At 38.6% G+C, this 23,880-nt stretch overlaps 1 protein-coding gene across 1 annotated transcript in view; it reads left to right on the top strand.

Moving 5' to 3' along the window:
* Positions 1-23,880, top strand: part of KCNK10 (potassium two pore domain channel subfamily K member 10) — a gene marked incomplete at both ends in the record, with an annotated part of 55,634 nt that overhangs the window by 6,950 nt on the left and 24,804 nt on the right. Inside the window, 2 exons of the mRNA XM_079536820.1 lie at positions 15,719-16,047; positions 22,569-22,686. Of these exons, the coding sequence (XP_079392946.1) occupies positions 15,719-16,047; positions 22,569-22,686 (447 nt within the window). The remainder of the gene's footprint in view (positions 1-15,718; positions 16,048-22,568; positions 22,687-23,880) is intronic.

The following is a 23,880-nucleotide window of genomic DNA, read 5'->3' as shown; positions in this document are numbered from 1 at the left end:
TTAATGGGCAGTAAGGCAACTGAAACGTTTACATAGGATAGGTATGTATGCTAATGGGCCAAAAGGACACCTCTGTCTTCCTAGAGCAGCAGCTTAAGGTGAGATAAAATGCCCTAGGACCCCACAGTAGGTATTAGGTAAATGTGAGTGAGCAACTGAGTTATGCTGTTTGGGTGTGACTTATTTTGAACATAAATCATCTAAATATAGGTAGGTATTCAAATGAAATGCAGAAGAATTTGACTGAAAGGACCTGCTATGGTCAAAGGAAATATAGTCACATATGTTTGTTGTAGCCTGGAGAACTTTCAGAAGGTGCCTGGTTCAGGATGAGCAGAATAACTCTTTGGGATACACTCTCTAATATGGGCACATCTGTATTGACTCTGCCGAGTTATATTCTAAGATAGAACAAATGAAAGAGTTGATGAGTTGTTTGTATTTTGAACTTTAGCCCAAATGGCTTTGGGTACCTCCTCACTAGAAGGATTTAGAGGACACCATTCTTTCCTGGTGGATTCATTCTCAAATTGCCTGGGCTTTGGGGTCATGAGGGGTTATACAGTCATTCCTAGTGCATCTCTGCCAGAAACTGTAAATTACTATTCTGAGTTTGGCATTATTAGTGATGATTTCATTTGTTACTACCAGCTCTGAGTACAGAATGAGGTCATATTCACCCACTATTACATTGTACAGGCATGCTTTTCTTAAAGGAAGCTTGATTTGGAGCAAAATTGACTAAGGGGACACAGCTGTCTCCTTCTTAAGTTTGATATCCAAATGCATGTGTCTGTGTGTCAGTGATGAAGTATGACAACATTGCAAAGCACTATCAGATTCTAGAAACCATAGCATATTAGCAGATACCATCCTTATGTGGCTATGAAATTTTATCATAGTTCAAATTGCAACTGTGTTTCTATACTCAGAATAGAAGTTGAGCATGAGACAAGAAAAGTCCCACATAATTTATTTGTTGTACCAGTCCCCTTATCTATGATATCCTAAATTGTATAACATAGCTATGAAGCCAGCTTTGTGCAGCCAGAATCAGCTTAGTGTTGACCTGGAGCTCTGTATGCCCAACTGGTGGCACTGTTCATGTGTTCTGCTTGTGATTTGCTGCCAGGTGCAGGATAATGATTTTGGAGGCACCACGACTTACTTTTGCTTACCTGAGCTCTCTGACTCAGTTACTTTCTAATAATTGTTCCGTGAGCACTCTGATTGCAGCATCTTCACCAATGCAACTTCACACACCAAAAGTGGAAATAAAAACTGCGTACCTTATGAAGAATCTAGAATAAGAGAAAATAAAAATGTCTGTGCTGAAGAAGTGCATTTCAAACAGCAACTGCTTCTTGCTTGTGAAATGTCTTTTTGCACAGAGTCATTTTGTAATATCTAGCTTATATGTATTCTCTCTCCTGTTTTCAAAGCACAGTAATGCCTTCATTCATTTAACTAAGACTCACTTACTGTGTACAGGAATTTAGCACTAACCTGTACAGAACCTTAGTATATACAAATAGTGTATCTCCAGTGAACTAAAAAATAGCCCAACGGATGTGCTTCTTACAAGATTTCTGACCATTATCAGATGATGTATAATCCAGTTCTATTCCCGTTGCCCAGAAAAATTGAGAAATCATCATTTAACTGAAGCAGTGAATCATTACTCAATTTTGTTAGAATTCACAGTATTTTTCTATAAATTTAAATCACTATCCAGGCTGGGGAAACCACCAGCAGACTGATGCAGGAGTTCTTGTTTTTACAGAGGAACATCAGTGTGAGCTCTGTAGGTATGGTCAGTAATGTGCTGATACATCTTAATGAATGAGTCAAGAAATCTCTGAAGGTGCTTACACTACTCTCATTGTGCCTGTGTTTTTCCAATCTTGTTCATATGTGAAAGGTCTGTTCTTTTTCTGTTAACATAAGAGAGTCGTGCAGCAAATGCGCTCCCCTGGCTAAATGATGTATTGGTATCTTACATTTCCAGCTTATAGTATATATCTAGTGCCACTACAGTTCCTCTTTGCATGACTGTGAGACAGCAAAGAGTTTCCTTCACTCCACTGCTATGCCATGCCACTAGCAGACAGCTGTCATCAATCATATTTCAAATATAGATTAGGTAGTTTCCTTCAAAGGACAGAATGGAGCGATGGATCTTTATTTTGTCTTTTGTCTCCACTACTTGTTTCTCTTTCCACCAGGTTGCTATAGGTAAGAATGTTCTTTTCTTTATACACGTCTTCTTATGCTAAACTATTAGAAGATAAAGGTTTCCTTCACTGGCTGGTCTGGCCATGAGACTATTTGCTGGATATCTTGTGTGAAATATTGAGACAGGATATTTGGAAGATTACAGTCCAGCTTCTTCAGCAGTAGGGCACCAGCTAAAACCCTGAACCTACATCAATGTATGAGTACTTGGAAACAGAAAACCTTAAAATCTTGTGGGACATCCTGACTTCCTAAATGTTGCTGGAATTCTGGAACGCTTCCTGAGAGAAAAATGTAATTGACTTATTTTACCAATGGCATGATGCAATGACTTTTTTTTTTATTAATCTTTCAAAGGAAGATTGTGGATAAGCAGCAGCATCACTGCTTCAATGAATCTGTTGTTCCTGCAGGATGAATTCTGCAGAGGACCAGCTGCTTATTTGTTGATGCTTGTACTTGAGGCTTGTGATATACTGACAAGAAAGAAGATTTTCTAAATATTGCCTAATGAGACAAAAAAAGTGGTGTACTCGTCCCTTCTGACAGGAACTCTTTTTCACAAAGTCATCACTATGCCCTAAGATCTTGAGCCAAAAGCGCTTGCTTTCTATTTGGCTCTTGACAGAGAAAATCTGAATGGACTAGCACTCCCAATTTTAGCAAGAACAAGAAATATCAGTAATGCTAGGGAAAGGTATTTTAGCAATGATCTATTAGTTTTAGCTTTATTTCAGAAAACAAAAGGTGAGGATTTTTGTTGGGTTTCTCTGTATTCAGTTTCTCTAAAAATAGCCTCATGAGCCTGATGATAGTAGCACTGCTGCCAGTGAGTGTGTTGGAACAAACACAGTCACTGGTCTTGAAGCAGAGGGATTCCCTATTTGGGACATGCCCCTGCCAATCACTTCTAACCTCCCCTCAACTCTTTCGACTCCTCAGCTCAATGCTCTTCTACTCCATTTTTCATTTCCCAGTATGTAAAGTACCTTGCCAGGGAGTTCACTGATGCATCCCATCGCTTGTGGCTTGGCGCCTTGCTTTGGCTCACATGTCAGAGGCAATGGAGAGGGCAGCTGAGAGCAGAGCTGTGGGAAGAGGAACTACGCAGCAAGATGCAGGTATGCTGCTTCCTATGCTGCCAGCAGGACTGTAGAGAAATGAGAGACAAGAACAGATGTGTGTATTTGGAGGAGGGCAGTGTGGAAGAGAGGTCAGGAAAGAGAAAGCAAAGCAGGGGAAACTGCCCTCCAGCACAAGACAAATTTCTCTCAAGTGCTCATCTGGACTTGGCAGCTCTGTAAGTAGTGCTATGAATGGTGTCAATGGCAGTGCATATTCATGTTAATGCCAATAAATGTTAGATAGGAACCCCATGAGGATTGTTGTCCTGAAGTCAAGCTAGACAAAAAAAAAAAAAACAAAGATGCTTTCAGCTGCTGCTGGAGTTCACACCCTGTCCTGTACCCCAGCCTTTTGACCAGTGAGCTTTCATGTACATGCCTGGGAGCAGTGGGAGAGTGGGGAAGTATCCCAGAATACCATGATTGTGACTTTGGCAGAGATATATTTTTTTGAATGTCAGTGCACATGTTCTGGCTGATACTTTCACAAACCAGTCTTGGGTATCCTCTTATTTTCCTGCAATTTGCATTGCCTCAGTATGCAAAAGTGCTGGGGCTGTGTTTGCAACAGAGGAAGAGTAAGACTCAGACAGTCCATTTTAGGATTTTGTGGGCAGGCTCTGACTGCAGTTCTGAAAGCAGAGAGTCAGGGTCAGAATCCATTGGGATGTTCTTGTAAATAGTCGGCAAGGGCAACTCACGAAAGGAGTATCGTATTTGTCTTTTATGACTAACAACACAAAGGAATATAATTTGTGGTTATCTATTAATCTTATAACAGACAAACCAGTATTTTTTTTATGTATAAAGAGTGGAACAGAGCTTGTCTCTTGAGGAGTTGATAGTACACTGATGACAATTAATTGTCATACCTACTTAATGCGCGTATGACAAAGACAATGTTTTAATCACCTCCTTAAATTACTCCTGAAATCATCTGCTAAAGTCTTTGTGGCACTGTTTATGTGAGACAAACAGTGAATACATGCAATATCAGTTTTTCTCAGTGTCACAGGAGATTACGTATTTTAAGTAAAATACTTCGAAATATTTAGATAATCATCAAAGATTACTAGACTTTTGGCATGACTGGTGCGAAGATGAATGCTGAAATGCATTTGACTATTTTTCACAGAGGGGAAAGCTTTCAACAGCATTTTCCTGTTGTGAGTCAGGACTAGTATACTGAGATGCATTTTTTGAACCTTTTTGTACCCTTAACATTTTACCTGTTTGTTTACGTGTCCTGGATGATAAATACGGTCTACAACATTAGGCTGTATTCCTAATTTATCCTTCACTGGTAGCTTTTCTTCTTGGGTCCACGTGGGAATGCAGAGCACAAGCTGAAAATATAGGCCTAAATGTTTTCTGGCAGATGGTTGTCTGTCCAATTAGAAACTTTCAGTGAAGATTTCACTCAACAGGCTTTCCCATGTTCAGCTATCCTTGCAGATGGGCTTTCCCCTAATGCGCAATCCAATAATTCCTTGAAGTAGATTAAACACTTATTACTTGTAAAGGATCTAGAGAAGAATTCTTCACTGTTTTTTTGTTGGTCAGTGCTTATTTTTGTTTGAGAACTATGCTTTGCATTTTCACACTTAGTCTAAATGACATTTTCATTGACACTAATATGATACTTGAGAATATTGCAATGAAAATCTAAGTGGGATGTTTATAAAATGATTATCAGCTTTGTTGTTGTTGGTTGTTTTTTTTCATGGAAAATGATATTTGAATATGTGATAGTATTTGATTTACTGTTTTTCAAACCAAGATACTAGAGTGGCCAAACTGGCTGAAGCAAGGCACAGGTATTTCCTGCATTCTTTAAACATGAAGAGGCATTTGCCTTCTGTAGTTTGCTAGCTCATTTTCTTCTTTTCTTGTTCTGTACTTTTAACACTAGGTTACAATGAATCATGTTGGTATTTTGTTACCATTTAATATTTTAGTGATAAGTGGAGCAGAGAAACATGCTGAATACAACAGCCTTTTCCCTGGCATTCGGAGATTGCTTTCCTTTTCTGAAGAAAGAAAAATGTTACTTCATGTCCATTGTTTGCTAAAAGTATGTATGATGAAAGTTTGTGCTGTAGACAAAAAAAAAGGACAAGAATTAAAATATGACTGTGTCCGTCCCCCATTCACCCTACCCTCACCCTCCCCACCCCACTTTATGATAAGTCATAAGAGCTTTTTTGAGAAACACATCACCATGCTAAGAAATCTACCTGGCTTTTTGTGGCTTAAGGCTGTTTTCTGTGCAAGTCTTAATAAAAAATTGGATCACTCTGCAAGAAGGAGCCTAGAAATACTTTTGAACTCCTCACATTTAGGATCAAGGAAAATTATTGTCGTCTATCATTGGATTTTTACATAATGATCTAAAGAAAGTGATATATGGTAATGCATTGCTATCTGGAATAGATTCAGGAGAGTGGAACTCCTGTTCTAAATGCTGCTGATGTCTGAAACCATAATTTGAAGAATTTATGAAATAATTATAAGATGCAATTATTAATCAGAACCTATACAAATATAATGTAAGATTGGATTTGTTGACTTAGTGAGCTTTTTGATCAATTTATTTTTTTGGTGCTTAAAAGCACTGAGATTTTCATTCTGTAGACTTCTTTTTTCCTAAGCAATCTTTGTGAAATTTTCCTTTCCTTGCCTTGAAGAACCTTTTGAGTTGGGTTCTTGAACGACTATTCTTCTGTGCTTTAAAGAATTTACAAATATAAATGGCAGAACCTTTCAGAAATACAGTAAGTATAAAAATGGTATTCAGACCCTCCTCTTTCTCACTACATTTCATGACTAAAATTCAGCCAGCTTGTACATTGTTCTTTTGTATCTCTTTAGGGAGGCTAGGTTCAGAATTGCTGAAGTGAAATGATGGAATACCAGAAAGTCTTTCAAAACCCTCACAAAATCTGTTGAAATCAATGAAAAAAGACATAGCATAGCTCAGGAGAATAGTAATTGTACAGACTCGTTAATATCTTGCACGCTTGTTAAACTAATCACAACTAGATTAACAAATAATACAGTTGGTCAAGTTTACCCAGCACCCCATTTCTAGCTACTTAATATCTGCAAACAAATGCTGATTTTCTTTTCTTTTTTAAAATTGCCAAAGAAATCACATTGTATTGCTGCTTTTCCCATGGTTAGTTGAGGGCATACACAACTTCTGCCAGCATGAAATATTTAATGAATTTGACATTTAGCTTTATATGAAAATGTGTGCTGCTAACATCTGTTTTCTCAAATGTGTATAGAAAATGAGTAAAATAAAATGGTTATATGTGAGAAGAAAAATGAGAATGAAAGGTGATAAAAAGTGAAAAAAATCAAATCAGCTCAATAGGACAAATGAATGTTTTTGTTCCACATTGACTCAGTTCCAGTATTCAACGACAAGAAGGCATCGCTGTTGGAAGACTGCTTGCTCTCGCTCTTTCTCATGCTCATCACAGTAGTTCGAGTCTTGATCTATACATTGATATTCTTAGAGTGTGAGGGTAATGAACTGATGACTTTTTTCTTTTCTTGCCAAAATCCATATGCATACCGTGATCGATGGGACTTAAAAGAAAAAAAGTGCTGAATGATACACATCAACTCTTGTGCTCAGCTCTGTTGTCTTTTGTCCAAGCTGGCTATGGTGGGTTGACCTGAGCTGGCTGCCAGGTGCCCACTCAGCTGTTCCTTTCCTCCTCAAAAGGACATGGGGAAAAAATAAGATAGAAAATCTTGTGGGCCAAGATAAAGACTGGGAGATTACTTACCTGTTGCTGGCACAAACAAAGCAGATTATTTGTGGAAAATTATTTTAGTTTGTTGCAGATTAAAATTGATAAAATGATGAGAAACAAAGACAAAGGTTAAAATGCCTTCCCATCTCCTTTTTTTTTTTTTTTTTTCCTTTCCACTATGTTCAGCTTCCCTACTTCTTCTCTACCTCCTCTTCCTTCTCCCCATCCTGAGTGGTGCAGGTAGATGCAGAACAGAGACTGTGGTGAGATCACAACAGTTCCTCTGTGGCTCTGCTTTCCCTGTGCACTTTTCCCTTGCTTCAGCATGGGCTTTCACTGTGGGTGCAGTTCTTCAGATAAATCTGCTCCAGAGTGGGCTCTCCAGGGGCTGAAGTTCTTCAGGAAATACCCACTTGCTCTGAAGCAGAGTTCTCCACAAATTGCCATATAGATCTCTGTTCCAGCATAGTCATTTCCATGAGCTGCATGGAAAGACATGGATTCATTCAAAACTTCTGTGAGCTGCAGAGGAGTCTCCACCAGCACATGGAGATAATCTTCCTCTTCTTCTTCTCTGACCATGCTGTCTGCTGGATATTTTCTCACAAACTTTTTACTAATTTCTTTGCCTTTTTTTATATATACATTTTCAGAGACACCCCACCAGCTTCAATGAAGGGCTTGCTATGCCCTGCACTGGATCTGCTGTGGACCTGCCTGGAACAGGTTGTGCCTAGCACAGGGCAGGCCTGTAGCCTCCCTGCTGCTAACACCTTGCCACATAAATCCAGTACACTACCATAGAGATCAGATAGCCCAGCAGTTGGTTTTACTTGGACAGCTTGCTGCACAGCTATATGGAAGCAGCTATGGAAGCACACTCTGGTAGTGTGGACAGGAGAAACTGGAAAGTACAACTATAAAATTTGTCCCTTGGAAAAACCTCTTATCAAATAGGTGTGACAGCATCTTTCAGTAGTAGGCAAAATTCATTCTGATGAGTTGCTGCATAGAGAAGTTTCTTGTCTGCCTCTAAAGAAACTGCCTGGGAATGGCATAGACACTTAAATTCTACTAGTCCTTCTGATCTCCAGTGTGCCAGCATCACTCTTCTTTGAACACTCTGGATAGTTGGGAAGCTACAGCTACAAAAGGAGAGATCTTAATGCAAAACAGTTTTGGCTGTTTAAGATTTTTATTTTTATTTTGTATGAACTACAGTTTTTCTAATGAAGAAGAATATAAGCCACATTATAAATCGGTGGTACTTTCTTGTTTTCTCATAAAAATTGCATTCCAAATCAATTAAGCAGCTGGGATATTCCAAGAGCTATTAATTAGTACATATCAGTTATAACAAATAAAGCAGATTTATGTAGATTTCTTTGGAAACTTACCAAGAATCGTAATTTCAAGCATTGGCTGGGAATTTATGGCAAATAATTCAAAAATTGCAGAAGCTCTTTTATCTGACATTTTCCCCAGTGCTCCCAAACATTGTGAGGCACTGGTTAGACATGATTCCCTCTAGTACATATTACTGGCATTTCTCTCCCTACCAACAGAGAGAACTCAGTGTATGAACTTTCCCTGTATTTCAGTTGTGTTATATTGTAATAGGATGAAATGCTGACTGTATGCCTCATGCAGTTTTATAACTTATATTCCTACTGTCTTCTCCCTGCACCACTCTGGGACTAGAGCAATTGGGAGTGAACACTGCTACTTTCAGTCTACATTCAGTCTTTTTGTTTTAACGTTAGTTGCCCTTTCTGCCTTTACCTGTCTCTCTTTCCATACTTAGCTGAGTGCCTTGCTACTGATGGCTGTGTTTGCAGCAGGCTGCTGTGATGTTGCTGAAGTCAGCAGCACTAATACTGCATTAGAGATCCCACTTCAGGGAAAACAATGTTAGATTTAACCAGTGGGGTACTGCTGCAGTGAAAAGCTGTACGCTCGGAGGCACTCTGTGCATTTTTCAAGCTAACAATATACCAAGCTTTGCTTTCATGAGCAGTAAAATGTAATAGTAATGCTTCTCACTTTAACAGCAGTTTCCAGCAAAGTGCTGTACAAACAGGAGGGTGAAATTCCTCTTGTGTGGAAGGCTAGATGCAACTCTCACTGCTCAAATCTTGTGGTTGAACACCCTGAGGATTTGCAAAGGGACCAGAGCCAAAACAGCTTCAAACACATTGACACTGAAAGCAATTTTCTTGTGACTGTATGGATGCAGCAGCCACCAGACTGCAGCGCTTATTATTATGCCCCAGTCCAGAACAACAGCCACAGGGATACTCGTGTTCTGCCCCGTGTGTAATCGTAGCCTGCAGGCAGGATTTTGTCTCCCATTCCTTGATCACAGCTGGAATGTCACCTGTCAATTAGCCCACATCATGCAAAGATGCTGCACAGACACAAAAGCAGACACAATCATGGTCTACCGGGACTTTTTGCTCTAAAAGCTAGATTTTCTAAACTAGAGACAGATTTTCTATTGTCCTGTGTGTAAAAATCTGTACATTTATTGTGTTGGTTGAATGGATGCTCCCTACATTACAAAACATGTTTAAAGAAAAACACACACAGCAGAGACGAAGAAGAGAAGGAGGAGGCTGAAATAGCAAGCAAAGCAGGTGGCCTGGAAATGATTAGCCATGTTCCTCATAATGCAAAAATTTAATGGCTTAATGATTTTTTTGTTACACATGGCCAGAAACTTCTATTTTTCATTACTTTCCTCATGCGTATAGCAACTCCCCTGCTTACTTTCTGACACATAAATTCCCACTATTCATAAACCCTCATGTGTTTTCTGCTTGCGACATGCTCATGAGAAGTGCATATGGATGATAGCTTAATACATTGATAGCCTCATCTCTTCCTCGGCATACCCCTTGTCCCTGCTCTGGCTTCCAGGCATTGCCTCGTGATCTTAGCCCAAGCAGCCAGCAGCTGAAATCACTTGGGGGAGGTGGGGGAGGTTGTGATATTTGAGTGAAATACTTACAGACCCCTCTCCCTCAGAAGCTTCTCTTTGGAGATGAGCCATAACCTAAGAGCTCAAGATTATATGTCATCCATTGGCAGGCTATGCTTCCTCTTGCTTTTCCATGCTGGTTCATCAGGAAGCTTCTGATGCTAACTGCAAATTGTGGCCATTTCAGAAGAGTGGTGGTAGGGGAGGGGCAAACAACTGTAATACTCTGGACAGCGAAATGAAATAAATGAAGCTCCTAAAGGACACTACAAAAAAATACATCCTTCAGAGTCCCTTCATCCCCCATTTCCTTACTATCAATTTTAGAAAAGGTAGGTTCTTTTATTTTTAGTGACCAGTTCAGAGAAACTGAACTGGATTTGGCTGGCATGTCACAGACTTTTCTGAGCCTTGGCACTCCAGGTCTTTGCTGAAACTTTACACATTTGGCAAAATACCATATTTCTAAGTGGAGATAATGCTGTCTCTTTCAGCAGTGCTAAAGAATGTACAAGTGCTGATAACCCAGCATAGGATCTTGTGAAAGCAGTTGGAAGTATGACTTGATCATGAATTTTCTCTGAAACGGAACTGCATGATCACATCCCTCTAAAATTCAAATTCAACTTCCTGTTCTAAGACAAAGACAAGGAAGACTCCATGGGAAATTTTGAACTGCACATCTATATAAAATTTTGAAGAAAGTATTTCTTTTTTACTAAAAAGAACTTCCTGTCCTATGTGAATTTTGAGGAATATACAGATACTTACCTTAAGATGCACATCAAAGAATATTTTTACTTGAACTGGAAGTACCTTATTGTCTTCTTGTCTGTATCCACTAAAATGAGAGATGAAATGTCCAGTAGTACATCTCAGAAATGTTGGCTGCCTGCAGAGAAGTATTGCAAGCTATGGGCCTACTTGCGGTTCACTGAGTGTACCTCCTGGTCTGCTGGAAATCTGTGGGCTTTCTACTCATTCAATTTGGACTGAGTCATGTATTAAACTCAAAGCCAGCTACAGGGCTTATGAATGCCTAAGTCTATACATCCTCCATCTGTTTCTGTGCTGAATCCTATGAAGTCAATGTTTGCATCAGATGTGCCAAAATTGCTCTATTATACTTTTATGACAGTATACACACATTCCTGTGTGTTCCTGCAACACTGGATCACAGAAGAAAATAAAAGAACTATATAAGACATTCAATTAAAATTGACCTACATTATTTTCACAGGTAGATTTTGTAACAGGAACACCACAGAAAAGTGTCCATACTTTAGAAAAGATAATGTTTCTTTTACAGCTGTTGAGAAACTCCTCTAAAACCAGATTTTTTCAGTATCTAGTATGTTCTTAGCATACTGGATAGGGTAGTTATCTATGTGTGGGTCAGTGTATCAAAGCCACACTTATGCTTTCATAATTAAAAGCCATCTGGACCTCCTCTCAGCAGTTTGGTACTTGTTTGATGCCACCCATTTGAGGCAGTTGTACTTTGAATCTCTCCATCTGGAAATATTCCCTTTAAAATAGAACTATTTTCACAACTTGTAGCAAATTATTTGGCCCACCCTGCTGCTGCAAAGCAGGGCCAGCTACACCTAGATATTCCTGACAGATGTTTGTCTAACTTGTTCTGAGAAACATCAATCTCTCTATACAATATATTCCAGGGCTTTAAAACCTTTAGAGCCCTTCATCACAGTGTCCAATCTCAGTCTCCCTTGCTGCAGTGTGAATAATTTTTTAATGTTGTTTATGTTGGATATAGCGGTGATTCATCAATGTAGAATTACCAAATTCAGGCATTCAGAAATCATGAGGAAAGTTTTAGAATTCATATGGTAGTTATGAAGAAGTACAACGTGAGTCTTTTTCTGCCATCCAGCTTCTGACTGTTGCTTACTAATCCTTCTCCTCAACTGTGCTGAGAAAGCTAAGATTTGCATGGCACTTGCATGTGGTTTAAAGACAACGGGAGATTAGCACTGTCCCCTGATACACTTTGAGAATTGACAGGAAATAGAAAAACCTTCCTTGATCATTGAGTCATTTTATAATGGTCTGGAAAAGGATTTTACCTCTGCAGAATATGCCTTAGGGAATAATATTTTTTTATATTTTAATGTCTTTGTGGAAATAAGAGACATCAGACAACTGAATCTTTTCTAGACATCATGTGTCCTGGTGGTAGCATGTTTGTGCTTTTGCAGTGAGAAGAAAATCTTCTAATTTAGATGATCAAATTCTTGAAGGTTTAATTTGCAGCCACAAACAAATGATTAAAGCAAAGTGTGTATGCAATATCAAAACCAATTTTTAACTCAAGGCAAAGTCTCAAGTTGTGCTGCTTCAGTAACAACATTTTACACTACGGGTTTTGCTTTGCCCCAGTCTCCCGATGGTCAGTGGGCAAGAGCTCCTTTGATTCCTTTATTATCTTGGGTATTAGCAGAAATCATAGGTATTTCAGCAGCTCACTTTACCAATGGAGAACCTGGCTGCCTTGTGCAGAAAATGTTTCAAGTGCAGGCAGTGGTGTTCTTAGAGGTGAACAAGGAAGCTAACAATGCTAGATGCTACATGCTAACTAGATGCTAACAAAGATGCTTCAGATGCTAACTTTTAATTTGATCTGTACTGCCAGAATCTTCCCTTGTTTTATTTTGAAATTTATCCAAGGCTTTCTCTCACTGCTAAAGGACTGTGTCGTAATACTGGTGTTTTCCTTTGAAAAAGGAAAGGTATCCTTTCATTTGAGGCTTCATTTGAGTGCATGCACATGACTGGAGGTTTATCATTGTTTCTAATGAGGCAGACTAAGTCTCCTTTGATATGATTTAACAAAGGACTCTGTTCTGGGCAAAGCCAGTCTGAACAGCAACTTGTTTTTTAAAACATGGATTAATAAAACAGATACTGTTCTACATTTATTGCAAATGAATCCTTTTTTCTTGTACTTTTGGTTTGTACCATAATCAAATCACAGAATTTAGACAAACTTGCAACAAAGAGGAAATGAATTCCTTTATTTCCATTCAGTGAAACAAGTCAGTTACAGATATAGCTATAAGAGGAACTCTGTTAAACATTTCTGATCCTTTCATCATGATGCTTTATTCCCAGCAGTACATGATTTTATGATTCTTTTTCTGTCAATCTGAATATTTGAGTGCTGTTTTCCTGTCTATAGCTTTTTGGGATGCTCAGGACTTCTTACTTTCCTTGATCCTAAGTTTTCTCATAGAGTGATGACAACTGCTGGGATGAATATCTACTCTGTTTTTTTGGATAAAGTGTCTAACTGCTGCTTTAAATCTATCCTGAAACATCTGGGGGGTGCTAACTGCAGTTGTGCATTCTGTGTCAGCATTGTAAGAAAACCATCCCTGTTCCCCATCAGTTGCTTAACTAGCTGCTCTAGTAGAGTCTTCCTGTATGTTCATTTATATATGACAAAACACATTAAGATCAACATTTTTACATACCTTTAGGGTAACTATTACTAACAGAAAACAAAAGCCTTTAACACAGTCATTATAAACAAATTAACTTTTATTTTAGAGATAAGCAAGGCAACCTTTGAGCTGTTAAAATTAAACAATATTCGAAAGATCCCTTTTTGTTCCCTGTTCTGAACTTCCCATCTTGTTCTTAAACAAGTACAATATATTTTCCTTTAAAGAGAGAATCAAACAAGCTGTGATATTTCTGCAAAATTGTTATTAATATTTTGCCAGAATTATGACATGAATAAGAAACAACATTTGTACTAGCAAAGAGGAAAAGAAAATTCAAAAAAAGAAGTTCTAACTCTGCTATCTCCTGACCTCTTGTTCAGATGAGTAAAGATAAATTATTTATGAGGTGTCAAAATTAGGAATCTGCCTACACTGAAACATCTTTCAGCCTAAACCAGACTGTGCCAGTCAAGGTCATAGCTGTGTGAGTTCTTTCCTCTTACCACATGAACCATGGAATTCACAGAACTTACGATGCATGGATGTACATCAGCTAAACCATTTCTGGGAATACTCAGATTTGTCTTAGTTCAGTAATGAGCTGTTGTGATTCAGATATAAGATGTCTCATGTCACTACATCCTACTGATACATGTTGGGAACCATTACCGATCTTTTGATGGTCAAACTAAGCAATTGTGCAACAGGTATTGCAAAAATGAGATAACAGAAGTGGAGTCCAACTCAGAGGCTTTTTTTCTTATCCTGGATTCTTTCTAAGGATTTATCTGAAGATACATATGAAGAGAAATATTAATTGTAAGTGTAAAGCAATTGTAGGCTTATGAAGTTTCTTGTTATCAAGTCATCTGGAATTTCTATCTTCAGCGTGATGCTAAAAAGATGTATCAGTTCTAGGAAAATCTGATTTTAATAAACAACTGAGTCCTTTAAATCATTAAGTACCATAAAATGTTTTCTTCTGGAAAGGAGTCATAGGCCACCTCAAACAGTTCAAATACTATAGAATTTGCATACACTGCCACTCTGCTCAGTGACAGATGCACTGTGGTAAGATTACAGTAAGGGTGTTTAAAATGAACCCAGAAGATTTAAATCCTTCATTTGCTACCATTATGCCAGTAGATGCTGAGGAACCTGGTCTTGTTCTGCCACTGCTATCACTAACAATAGAGAGGAAGGAAGTGTGGTGCTGAGATCCCTGAACTAGTTGAGGGCAAGCCAGCTTTGATTTGGATGCCTTGGTAGCTTGGCATAGTGATTAGGCTAATAAGACTAGCTGAAATTCAGGGCTCATTAGCTCTGATGTAGTGCTAGGGTCATGCAGCTATGTGATCTCAGTCCCAAGATGGTAGGTCTGCCATCCACCTTGTGCTTGTTTCACTCTGCACCGTGCTCTGTTTTGCACTGAGAGGCCGTATTAGTTTGGATCTGTCTAGTTAAGTTCTTAAGTTTAAAATAAACCTGACTAATTGAAGGTCCCTGTTCATACTTGGCATATGTGAGGGACAGACATTCAGGTAGCCGGACTATGCTTTGGCTTAAGAATGACTTGTTCTAAAATTTATGAAGCTGCCTGGCTTTAAGAAAATGTTTAGAACTAATGTTTTTGTGGATACTTGTAAATAATACAGGATTGCTTTTGCTGGTGTGCACCCAACAACATTTTGATTTGCAAAGCATTGTCTGTTTGTCTCAATACCAGGCCAGTAGTGATCACTGACTGTTAGCAGTTCTGCCTCCTAGCACAATCGATACTATTTTTACAATGATTTAATTACATAAATTCCTGCAAAGGTCCCTCAGCAAACATCACCTTGTGTAATGCATATCCTAACTAGTAAAAATTTTCATGTTCTTATTGGATAAATGATTTCCTGAATCTCTCTAAAGTTTTTGCTTATACAGCTCCTCTGTCCTCTTCTAGAGATAACGGGTAAAAAAACTCTAGAAGTGACCTAGGTATGAATGTGCAAAAAACATATGGACCCTTCCAGGTGAGAAGAATTATACCCATGTGAATAATGTGGTTGATGCAACTTGAAAATGGTATTTAGGAAAACTGTGTGTGAAGATCAGATTCATGTGCTGATTTTGAGTAAAGGCTTTTACTTTGTGTTTCAGTGGCTGTTCCCTCACCAGTGCCAGCTTGTGAACCCGAGCCCAAAGCAAACGGGCATTACACATCTCCACGGCTCTCTGTTTCCTCCCGAGCAATGGTTGTCGCTACCATGGAAGCACCTTCTCAGGGCCTGCAGACAGTCATGAAGTGGAAAACTGTGGTGGCCATCTTTGTTGTGGTTGTGGTATACCTGGTGGCTGGAGGACTCGTGTTCCGTGCCCTGGAGCAGCCCTTTGAGAGCAGGCAGAAGAATACCATCGCGCTGGAGAAGGCAGACTTTCTTCGGGAGCATGTTTGTGTAACCCAGCTAGAGCTGGAGACACTGATTCAGGTAGGGCATATGAAGATAACAGTATTTCTCAGACATCAGTGTGAACAGTATGGCAGTTTTCTGATCAGCTTTACAGATGACGTAAATAGAAATTAAGTGTCTTCGCTAGAATAATTAAAAATGTGTGCAAAGAAAATTGAAACTTAATATTTGGTACACATTTTTTGTGAGAGGTGACAAATTTTCAAAATATCTCTGTAAGTTTTCAAATGATATGAAGTCTAATTTCTTTCTCCAACATTAAACACAGCAACAAAGAGAGGCAACAGAATATGGTAGGTGGGAATTATGAAATACATATTCTGTCAAGAATTTTGAAGTGACAGGCACAGTAACTTATGGGTTTGCTGTTGAGAATATTAGGTAAATGAATGATTATGAAAGTATACAATTAAAAATAAAAAGTAATGCTCATTTAAGAACTACAGATTTTTTTTAGTTCAGTTTAATATGAAAAGTTTTGAATAAATTTTGAAGTAAATAAGTACTAAATATCTAGGATGAAATAACATGCAATACAGGTCTATCAAAGGTAGAGTTACATTTCATTGTTTAACATTCTAGACTTAGGAAAATATGGATCTCACTTATCACACTTCAGTACAGTATCTTTTAGGATTCCATGTAGAAACCTATCACTGAGCCCAAAGAAAATGGAGATTAGATAAGAGATGTGAGATACTGAAAGAGTATATTCCAACAGTGTCCAACATCAAAGTTCAACCTCATATCTCAGACCTGAATTTGTCTGAGCTCTCCAAGAGCACAATGTATTTAGGTGTGGGGTGTCATACTGGAGCCCCATTGTGATTTCAGTCTTTGTTTTGAAGAACACAGAATTATACCCTGTTCTACTGTGTCTGTCCACCCAGTTGTGCTATATAATTAGAAGTAAATCAAACTTCATTTTACAAGGTATCACAGACATAGTATTTCTATTAGAAAACTGTTCCAGTATCTCATTGCTGTGACAACAAAAGTGTTCTGCTAGTTTCCAGCCTAAATTCATTCCGTATCTTTGTAGTTGTTCTACAGCCAACCTTCCCCCCTCCTTCCCCCTCCCCACTGCTTAATCGATTCCTTTCCCTTGCCCATGTGTGCAGATAGCAATGCTCTTCTGCTTCTCCTAAGCCAAACAACATTTTTCTGTTTCTTTGCAGATAGATGTGGGCACTCCCTGCTTGTACTGTATGTTCACAGAAGACAGGTCAGTTCTGAGTCAGAAGCTGTGTACCTGTGTTTGTGCCTGGTACTTTAGCTAAGGAAGCAGCATAGTGCTGATGTGACTATACAGCTTTTGGATCAGGGCTGGCTTGGATCACACCCTTCATCTGTCTGCAAAAGACAGGTGAATATGCTTAGTTTGCAGTGTGAATTCTTCTGGTCAAAGATATTGGCTTACGTGCATTTCTCATGGCAGTTTTGCAGAGATTAGCATTTTCCTCACCTCCTTAGTATGATGTAATGATTAGAGGATTAAAGTTGGTGTTTTCTGCTTTTTTGTGTGTGTGAAGGGGGAGGGGTGGGAAATGTCACTATTTAAAGATGTGCAATATGCTTTGCTTATTGCAGAGAGTAGGGTGCAGATACAAACAGATACAAACAAGCTAAGCACCTCAACAGAAGGGTAGACTCCTGGAAACAGACTAGTAGAAATATTTTCAAATAGCTCCCCCTTCTATAGCCTAAAATATGTATCAATTTTAATTCTTTACTTTGCACAATCTTTTTTCTTTCTTTCATGTCAAAAGTGGCACTATTGAAATAATAAACAGGCTTGCTATGTGTTTAGAAGGCAAATGTTTCAAACAAATCTTATTGTCTTTTGAGATTTCAGTACATCCTCGGGCATTATCATGGTTAACTGGAAATCATCTGCAAAGATAAATTAAATGGGTTTAGTAGCTTAGCATGTGAATGTCTTAAAGCTAAGTAATGTGAAATACTGAGACAGATATGTCAATAAAGAACAACTTCCTTTGGATTTTTCTGTAAGTCTGGGGGTGAACCTGGTTCTAGAGGTGTAGCTGGGTGTGCTGGTACAGAAAACTGATTGTAACTGACTTGCACAGAACAATGAACCACTGCTCAAAGATGATATCAGGGTTAACATTGTGCTTTCATGTCAATGATCTCAAAAGTGACATCTCCCTAGCTGACAGAATGGATGACTGCATTGCACCAAATGTGGCATCTGCCCTTACAGCTGTGATTTCAGACTGATGTGACAGCCTTCACGGGTCCTGGCTGTTGTGCTGTGTGCAGTTATCACCTGACTGAGGGAACTATTTTTTATTAATGTCATTTGATTACCTGATAGCCTCCAGATAGAATATGAAAAAAGAGAGACCTTAGAACTGGTGTGTTTCCTTTCATTGTGGGGGTGGCTCTAGAAGAATCTTTTAAGGGAAAGTGTCTTTGTTAAACTAATGATGGAAAAAAAAATAAATCTTACAAAGTATTCTCCTTTGGAAAATCTGCAAAGAGGATGTATGATACTGTACAAGGAAGATGTGAAAAATTCAATATGGATGAGGTGTGGTTTAAAATTTATCTTCAATAGTCCATTGCAAATTCTGTCATTGGTTGTGCAAATGTGAATTGCCCAACTGATTTGCTAAGTTCAGACAGGGAAGTTTACTCAGACTTCAGAAGAAATATAGTGATGCAAGCAGTGTAAATATCTACTAAGACACAAATCTAGATTAAAGTTATTTAAAATACATATTTAGCTCATGTTTAGTCCTGATCTAATACTAACACAATGACAGAGATGTTTTCTTCTGAAGACAAAAAAGTGTTTCCCAGTGCAGTTTATCTTGTTCCACCTGAAGTTCTTACTCTGTACATTTTTAAACCTCATTACTGCTTCTGAAGATTTCTGTTGCGGTGAAACAAATTCATTGTTTACTGCCTTATGTGATCTACTACTTGAGTCAGTGGTGAATGGCAGAGTGAGATAATGACAAAATCGGATACTTTATTCCAGCACTTCCGAAGATGAATTTTCAGAGTGTGAGAGAAAGGAAATGAAGAACACAATAAAAGAGAATGAAACTTCAATTACTTAACTGAATTTAACTGTACTGTACCCACTTGAAAATATCACAGAAGGCAACTGGACTGAAGTGATTGGATATAAAACTGGAAAAAAAAAATTAGTAATTACATATATTTACACGGTTATGAGAAATGCTTTTTTTCTCTCATGGCATAGCTATATAATCAATGAATATATAGGTGTTATAATTAAGAAATACACAAGAGTTTGGCTAAGCAGGTTATTACACCAAAAGGAATAGATAAAGGGCTTATCCTTGTCCTAGGCTTGCTGGAAAACTCCTAATGGAGAGATTTCCAGAAAGAAATCCTTCCCCCCAGGGTCTAGGAGAGGCGGAGCCAAGCTCCACCCATTCCAGCAGCACAGGTGAATTGCCTTCACCTGTGCTCCCAGGGCTGATTCATTGCTTGCCTCAGGTGATCAATCAGAGATTCAGGCCACAATTCAGCAGTTCCCACACTCATGGCATAAGCTTATTTGTAGAAGGTATAAAAAAAAAAATAACCTTGCCTTTGTAATAATGCACACTTGGTGGTTTTATGAAGAGGTTAAGTTATTTACAACCAGGAGAGGCAGGCAAGAAGACCTTCAGTGTGTTTTGGTGTAGTAATTCCTGTGGGTATAATAAAGGTATTCTTTCTGTGTAGTCTGTGCACCATACGTGGGCAAACGCTTTTGTAATGAGCTCCACTTCTGTAATAAGCCCTGCACCATGACATAAGGGTGTGGCTTGCTGCTGTAACAAGTTATTTACATAGATTATTGGTGGCCTGTTGTTTTTGTTTTTTTTTTTTTCTCTTTTCCTTCAGGGTTTTGTTTAGGAGTGGGAATGGTTTTAGTAAAATAAAAAATCACCCACTTAGGAACTTAATCATATTATCTATGTCCACTAATGACTACAGCAACTCTAATGAGTTAGACTGTAAGCTGAAAAGGAAGTGGAGTTTGAAACGTGTAAGTCAGATGTTACTGGCTAATTATGCTAGGGAGAGTTCATATTTCCGATAGGCACTTTTGATTAGAGTTCTGAACTACTTTTCCCCTGAAGATAAACAAGAGAGGGAACATCCTGTGAAGATATCCTGGAGCACAAGTCCTATGAGGAGTGGCTGAGAGAGCTGGGATTGTTTAGTCTGGAGAAGAGGAGGCTCAGGGAAGACCTCATTGCATTCTACAACTTCCTGAAGGGAGGTTGTGTGAAGAGGGATTTGGCCTCTTCTCCCAGGCACCGAACAGGACCTGGGGAAGTGGTTGCAAATTGTACCAGAGGAGGTTTAGACATGAGGAAAAACTTTTTCTCTCAGAGAGTGGTCAGGCACTGGAATGGCTGCCCAGGGAGATGGTGGAGTTGCCATCCCTGGCAGTGTTCAAGAGGCATCTGGATGAGGAGCTGCAAGATGTGGTTTAGTGCTTGTGGTAGCAGTGGTAATGAGAAGACGGTTGGACTAGGTGATCTTATAGGTTGTTTTCAACCTCATGATTCTATGATTCTATGTGAGTGATGTTCTATTGTACGTAAATGACAATTTCCTTCTATGATTCTATATTTCAGTTTCAGTGTAGGAAACAGACTGAGCTGGGAACGGTGCAGAACTTTGCAGCTGTTCTGTAGATATGTTGCTTCGAGAACTCAGCTGAGACATTTACAGGGTGTAGGGACCTCTCTGGACTTAGATCTGAATATTTACAGATGGGAAATGCGAAAAATTTCATGATCTGTGTGAAGTGAGAGAGTCTTGCCATCGAGATTGTCCCTGTTTGAGTTTTGTGCAAGTCTTAGTTTAGCAGGATACATCTGTTTAGGTGAACTCCTGGTGATGGTGGTGGTAAAGGGATCCTTTAATCATTACATGACCAAAAATTGCATATTAATTGCTGGTAGCTGCAAGGCTTCTCTGCTTTTCCTGCCCACTTCCTGTTCTCCTAATATCACAGTTCATCACTGTGTACAAAGTGCTGTGTATTTATCAGATGCAATGAAATAGCTGGGTATTTATAAATGAATGATGTCAGACAAGCTTTAAAGAAAAAGAAAATGATTTGTTGTGGTTGTGAAGGGAGCCTGAGACGCTGTAAGCTACCTAAGGCAATGGGAGATGCTCCTTCACTTCAGCATTCAGTGTTTGGCCCTAACAGACTTGCTAAACTGTGCAAACTCAAATGTGTTTTAAGTGTTGCAATTAGCTCTATGACATTCACACACTCATGGGGAAGGCAACCAGCATTCCTTGACAGAAGTAAGGTGCCAGGGTAGCTGACAGCATGTCATGGCCTATTTAAACAGGCAACCTGTCTGTTATGCTGATTTATGCTCTTCTGGATAAACAAATGATCTCTGCTTTCACAGCACCTGCAGTATGCCAACAATGGTACAGAAGCCCTTTCAAAGGGTTTGGTCCTAAACACTTTCTTGCCCTAAATTCTTATTTCCTCACATACAGACAGGCACTGAGGTGCCCTGCTGGCTTCATGTAACTAGTCCAAGTCTCCAAGTCTGGAGTTTGCTCATCCTGTAACTTTATGGTCAGCTTTGCCTGACATGCAGAAACAGTATTGAAAAGAGTTGTCCTATACTGATCTCCTTAGATACATCTCACCTCTATATTTGTCTGCCTCTTCTCCTCCAAATCTTTTCCTCATGTTGGCACTAGTGTTTTTGGCAGTAATGTTTCTGAACTTGCAGTGCGGGAGCAGGTTAGCTGATACTAAGCCAAGCAAAAATATGTAACTTTCAGCAGGTGCAGTTCTGAGTAGACTCACATTAGCTTAAGCTGACTTTGAAGCTGCACTACTCACACTACTTTGCTGCTAGAAGTGGCTTCTCTGACCCCTTTTTGTCAACCATGTGATGCTTGCAGACATTCTCCATTCCCTCTGTCCCCATTCTCCATCCTCATTCTTTGTCCCCCAATCCCTGATTGCAAAGTTGTTTCATGATGTTTCCGCAGTTATTTGTTCCTTTTAAATGGCATATTTATATATAATTTTTACTTTAGTTAGCATAAAATATAAAAAACCTTATCAATTATTAATTGCTTGGGAAATAAAATCTTTGGCTGACTAGCTTCAGTTGACCTCATGAACATTATTTGTATTTACCACCTTTCTTGCTGCTTCCAACCTCAGCTGTTCACACTGGGGAATTTCTTCCTCTGACAGTTACTGCTGCAAGAATGTTATTTATGGATCTCTTTTGGTGTTGGACTTCTTCTTTTCCAGTGCTTTGTATCTTTTGTCATTTATCTATGTATTGTGTCTTTATTCCATTTCAGTATCTGTTTGGTTTAGTCATATATTCAGATCTTGTGTACAGAGGATACTAATATACTTGGAGCAGGTATTAAAAAGTAAATCTAAGCTGTTCTCATGGCCCTAATAAATTATTTTTGGAGCCTATACTTATTTGCATGGGATACTGTAAGGCACACACAAGGCTGATTTGTTGTCTTTTTCTTTGCAGCATGCTATTGATGCAGATAACGCAGGAGTCAGTCCCATAGGAAATTCCTCTAACAACAGCAGTCATTGGGACCTTGGAAGTGCCTTTTTCTTTGCTGGAACAGTCATCACAACAATAGGTATGTTTATGTTTATTTTTTAAAATACATAGTCAAGTTGAGAGCTGGATTACAAGTAAATTTGTGGAAGGTAGATCACAAAGAAGTGTCTAATCTGTATTTTGGTTCTCAGGAGGTGTGCCTCGTTGTGTCTCAAGGGCATTGGGCCTCTGGGTAAATAATCAGAAGCTATTTCCATAATTAGGGTGGAAAAACAATGCTGAACTGAAAACAAGTATCACTGATGTAGCTGAGGGTTTATTATGCTGTTCTTAATGTTAGGGCAGGTGAACTCAATTATCATGAAAGATCAAGTATCAGTACTAGATGGAATAACTGTTATGTGTTGTTGGCAATTTGAATTTTAATATTAAAAGTTAATTCACCCATGAGTAACTCTCTTTCATCAATTTTGATATATACTCTTAAATTTGGTACAAAATTTCTTTTTTTGCGCTACTACTTGTAACTGGAAATGTATCCACATAATTAACACATTATATCTTAAAAACCTTCCTTATTTTCATACCAGTAGTATGTTACTGGAAGGAATGTCACAAACTGTAGATTATGCAAAAAAAAAAAAAAAAAAAAAAACAAACCATTCTGGAATTCGTGGCCTTGAAATATTTTTACTTTTTTTTCTGTTATGTGAAGAGTGTTCTAATAAGCTTTTCTTGAACCACTGATTTTAGTAAATTTATTATTCAGGCCCTTGTCATTTGTGTCTCCTGTATATTGTGTCCAATGTATTTAGTGTCTTCATCTCTGAATGCTTATGCTAGATGTGCTAGGGTTTCTGTCCTGTCTTCTGTGAACAAGTTACTCAAAGATGAAGAAGTTGGATTTTTATTATTCTGTTCTTAAGGAAAATAAGATAACTGATATCACTGGTGGCAAAGTTAATCTCCTGATAATCATACACTGGCTTTATAATTTTAAGCTTGATTTCAGTGCTGTCTTGATTAGGAGTCAAGAGTTTGGAAACCATTGGAAAATTTTTTGGCTTTTTATTTGCGTTGCTTTTAAGTATTCTTCTCACTTAAATCACAAGAGTCTGATTTCTTCAAGTTCTTTACATGGCTAATACAACAAAATAACCTGGTGCATTTGCAAGACTTGCTGTGTTGTCCAAACAGTAGAGTCCTGGTGCCTTTAGATCAGTGGAGTCTTGTGCCTTTACTTTGTTGTCAGGATGAGGATGAAAGAGTGATT

The sequence above is a fragment of the Tetrao urogallus genome (genome assembly GCF_951394365.1).
Source record: "Tetrao urogallus genome assembly, chromosome: 6".
Lineage (NCBI taxonomy): Eukaryota > Metazoa > Chordata > Aves > Galliformes > Phasianidae > Tetrao > Tetrao urogallus.
Note: the sequence above shows the minus strand (reverse complement) of the source record. Positions and strands in the feature narration are given on the sequence as shown.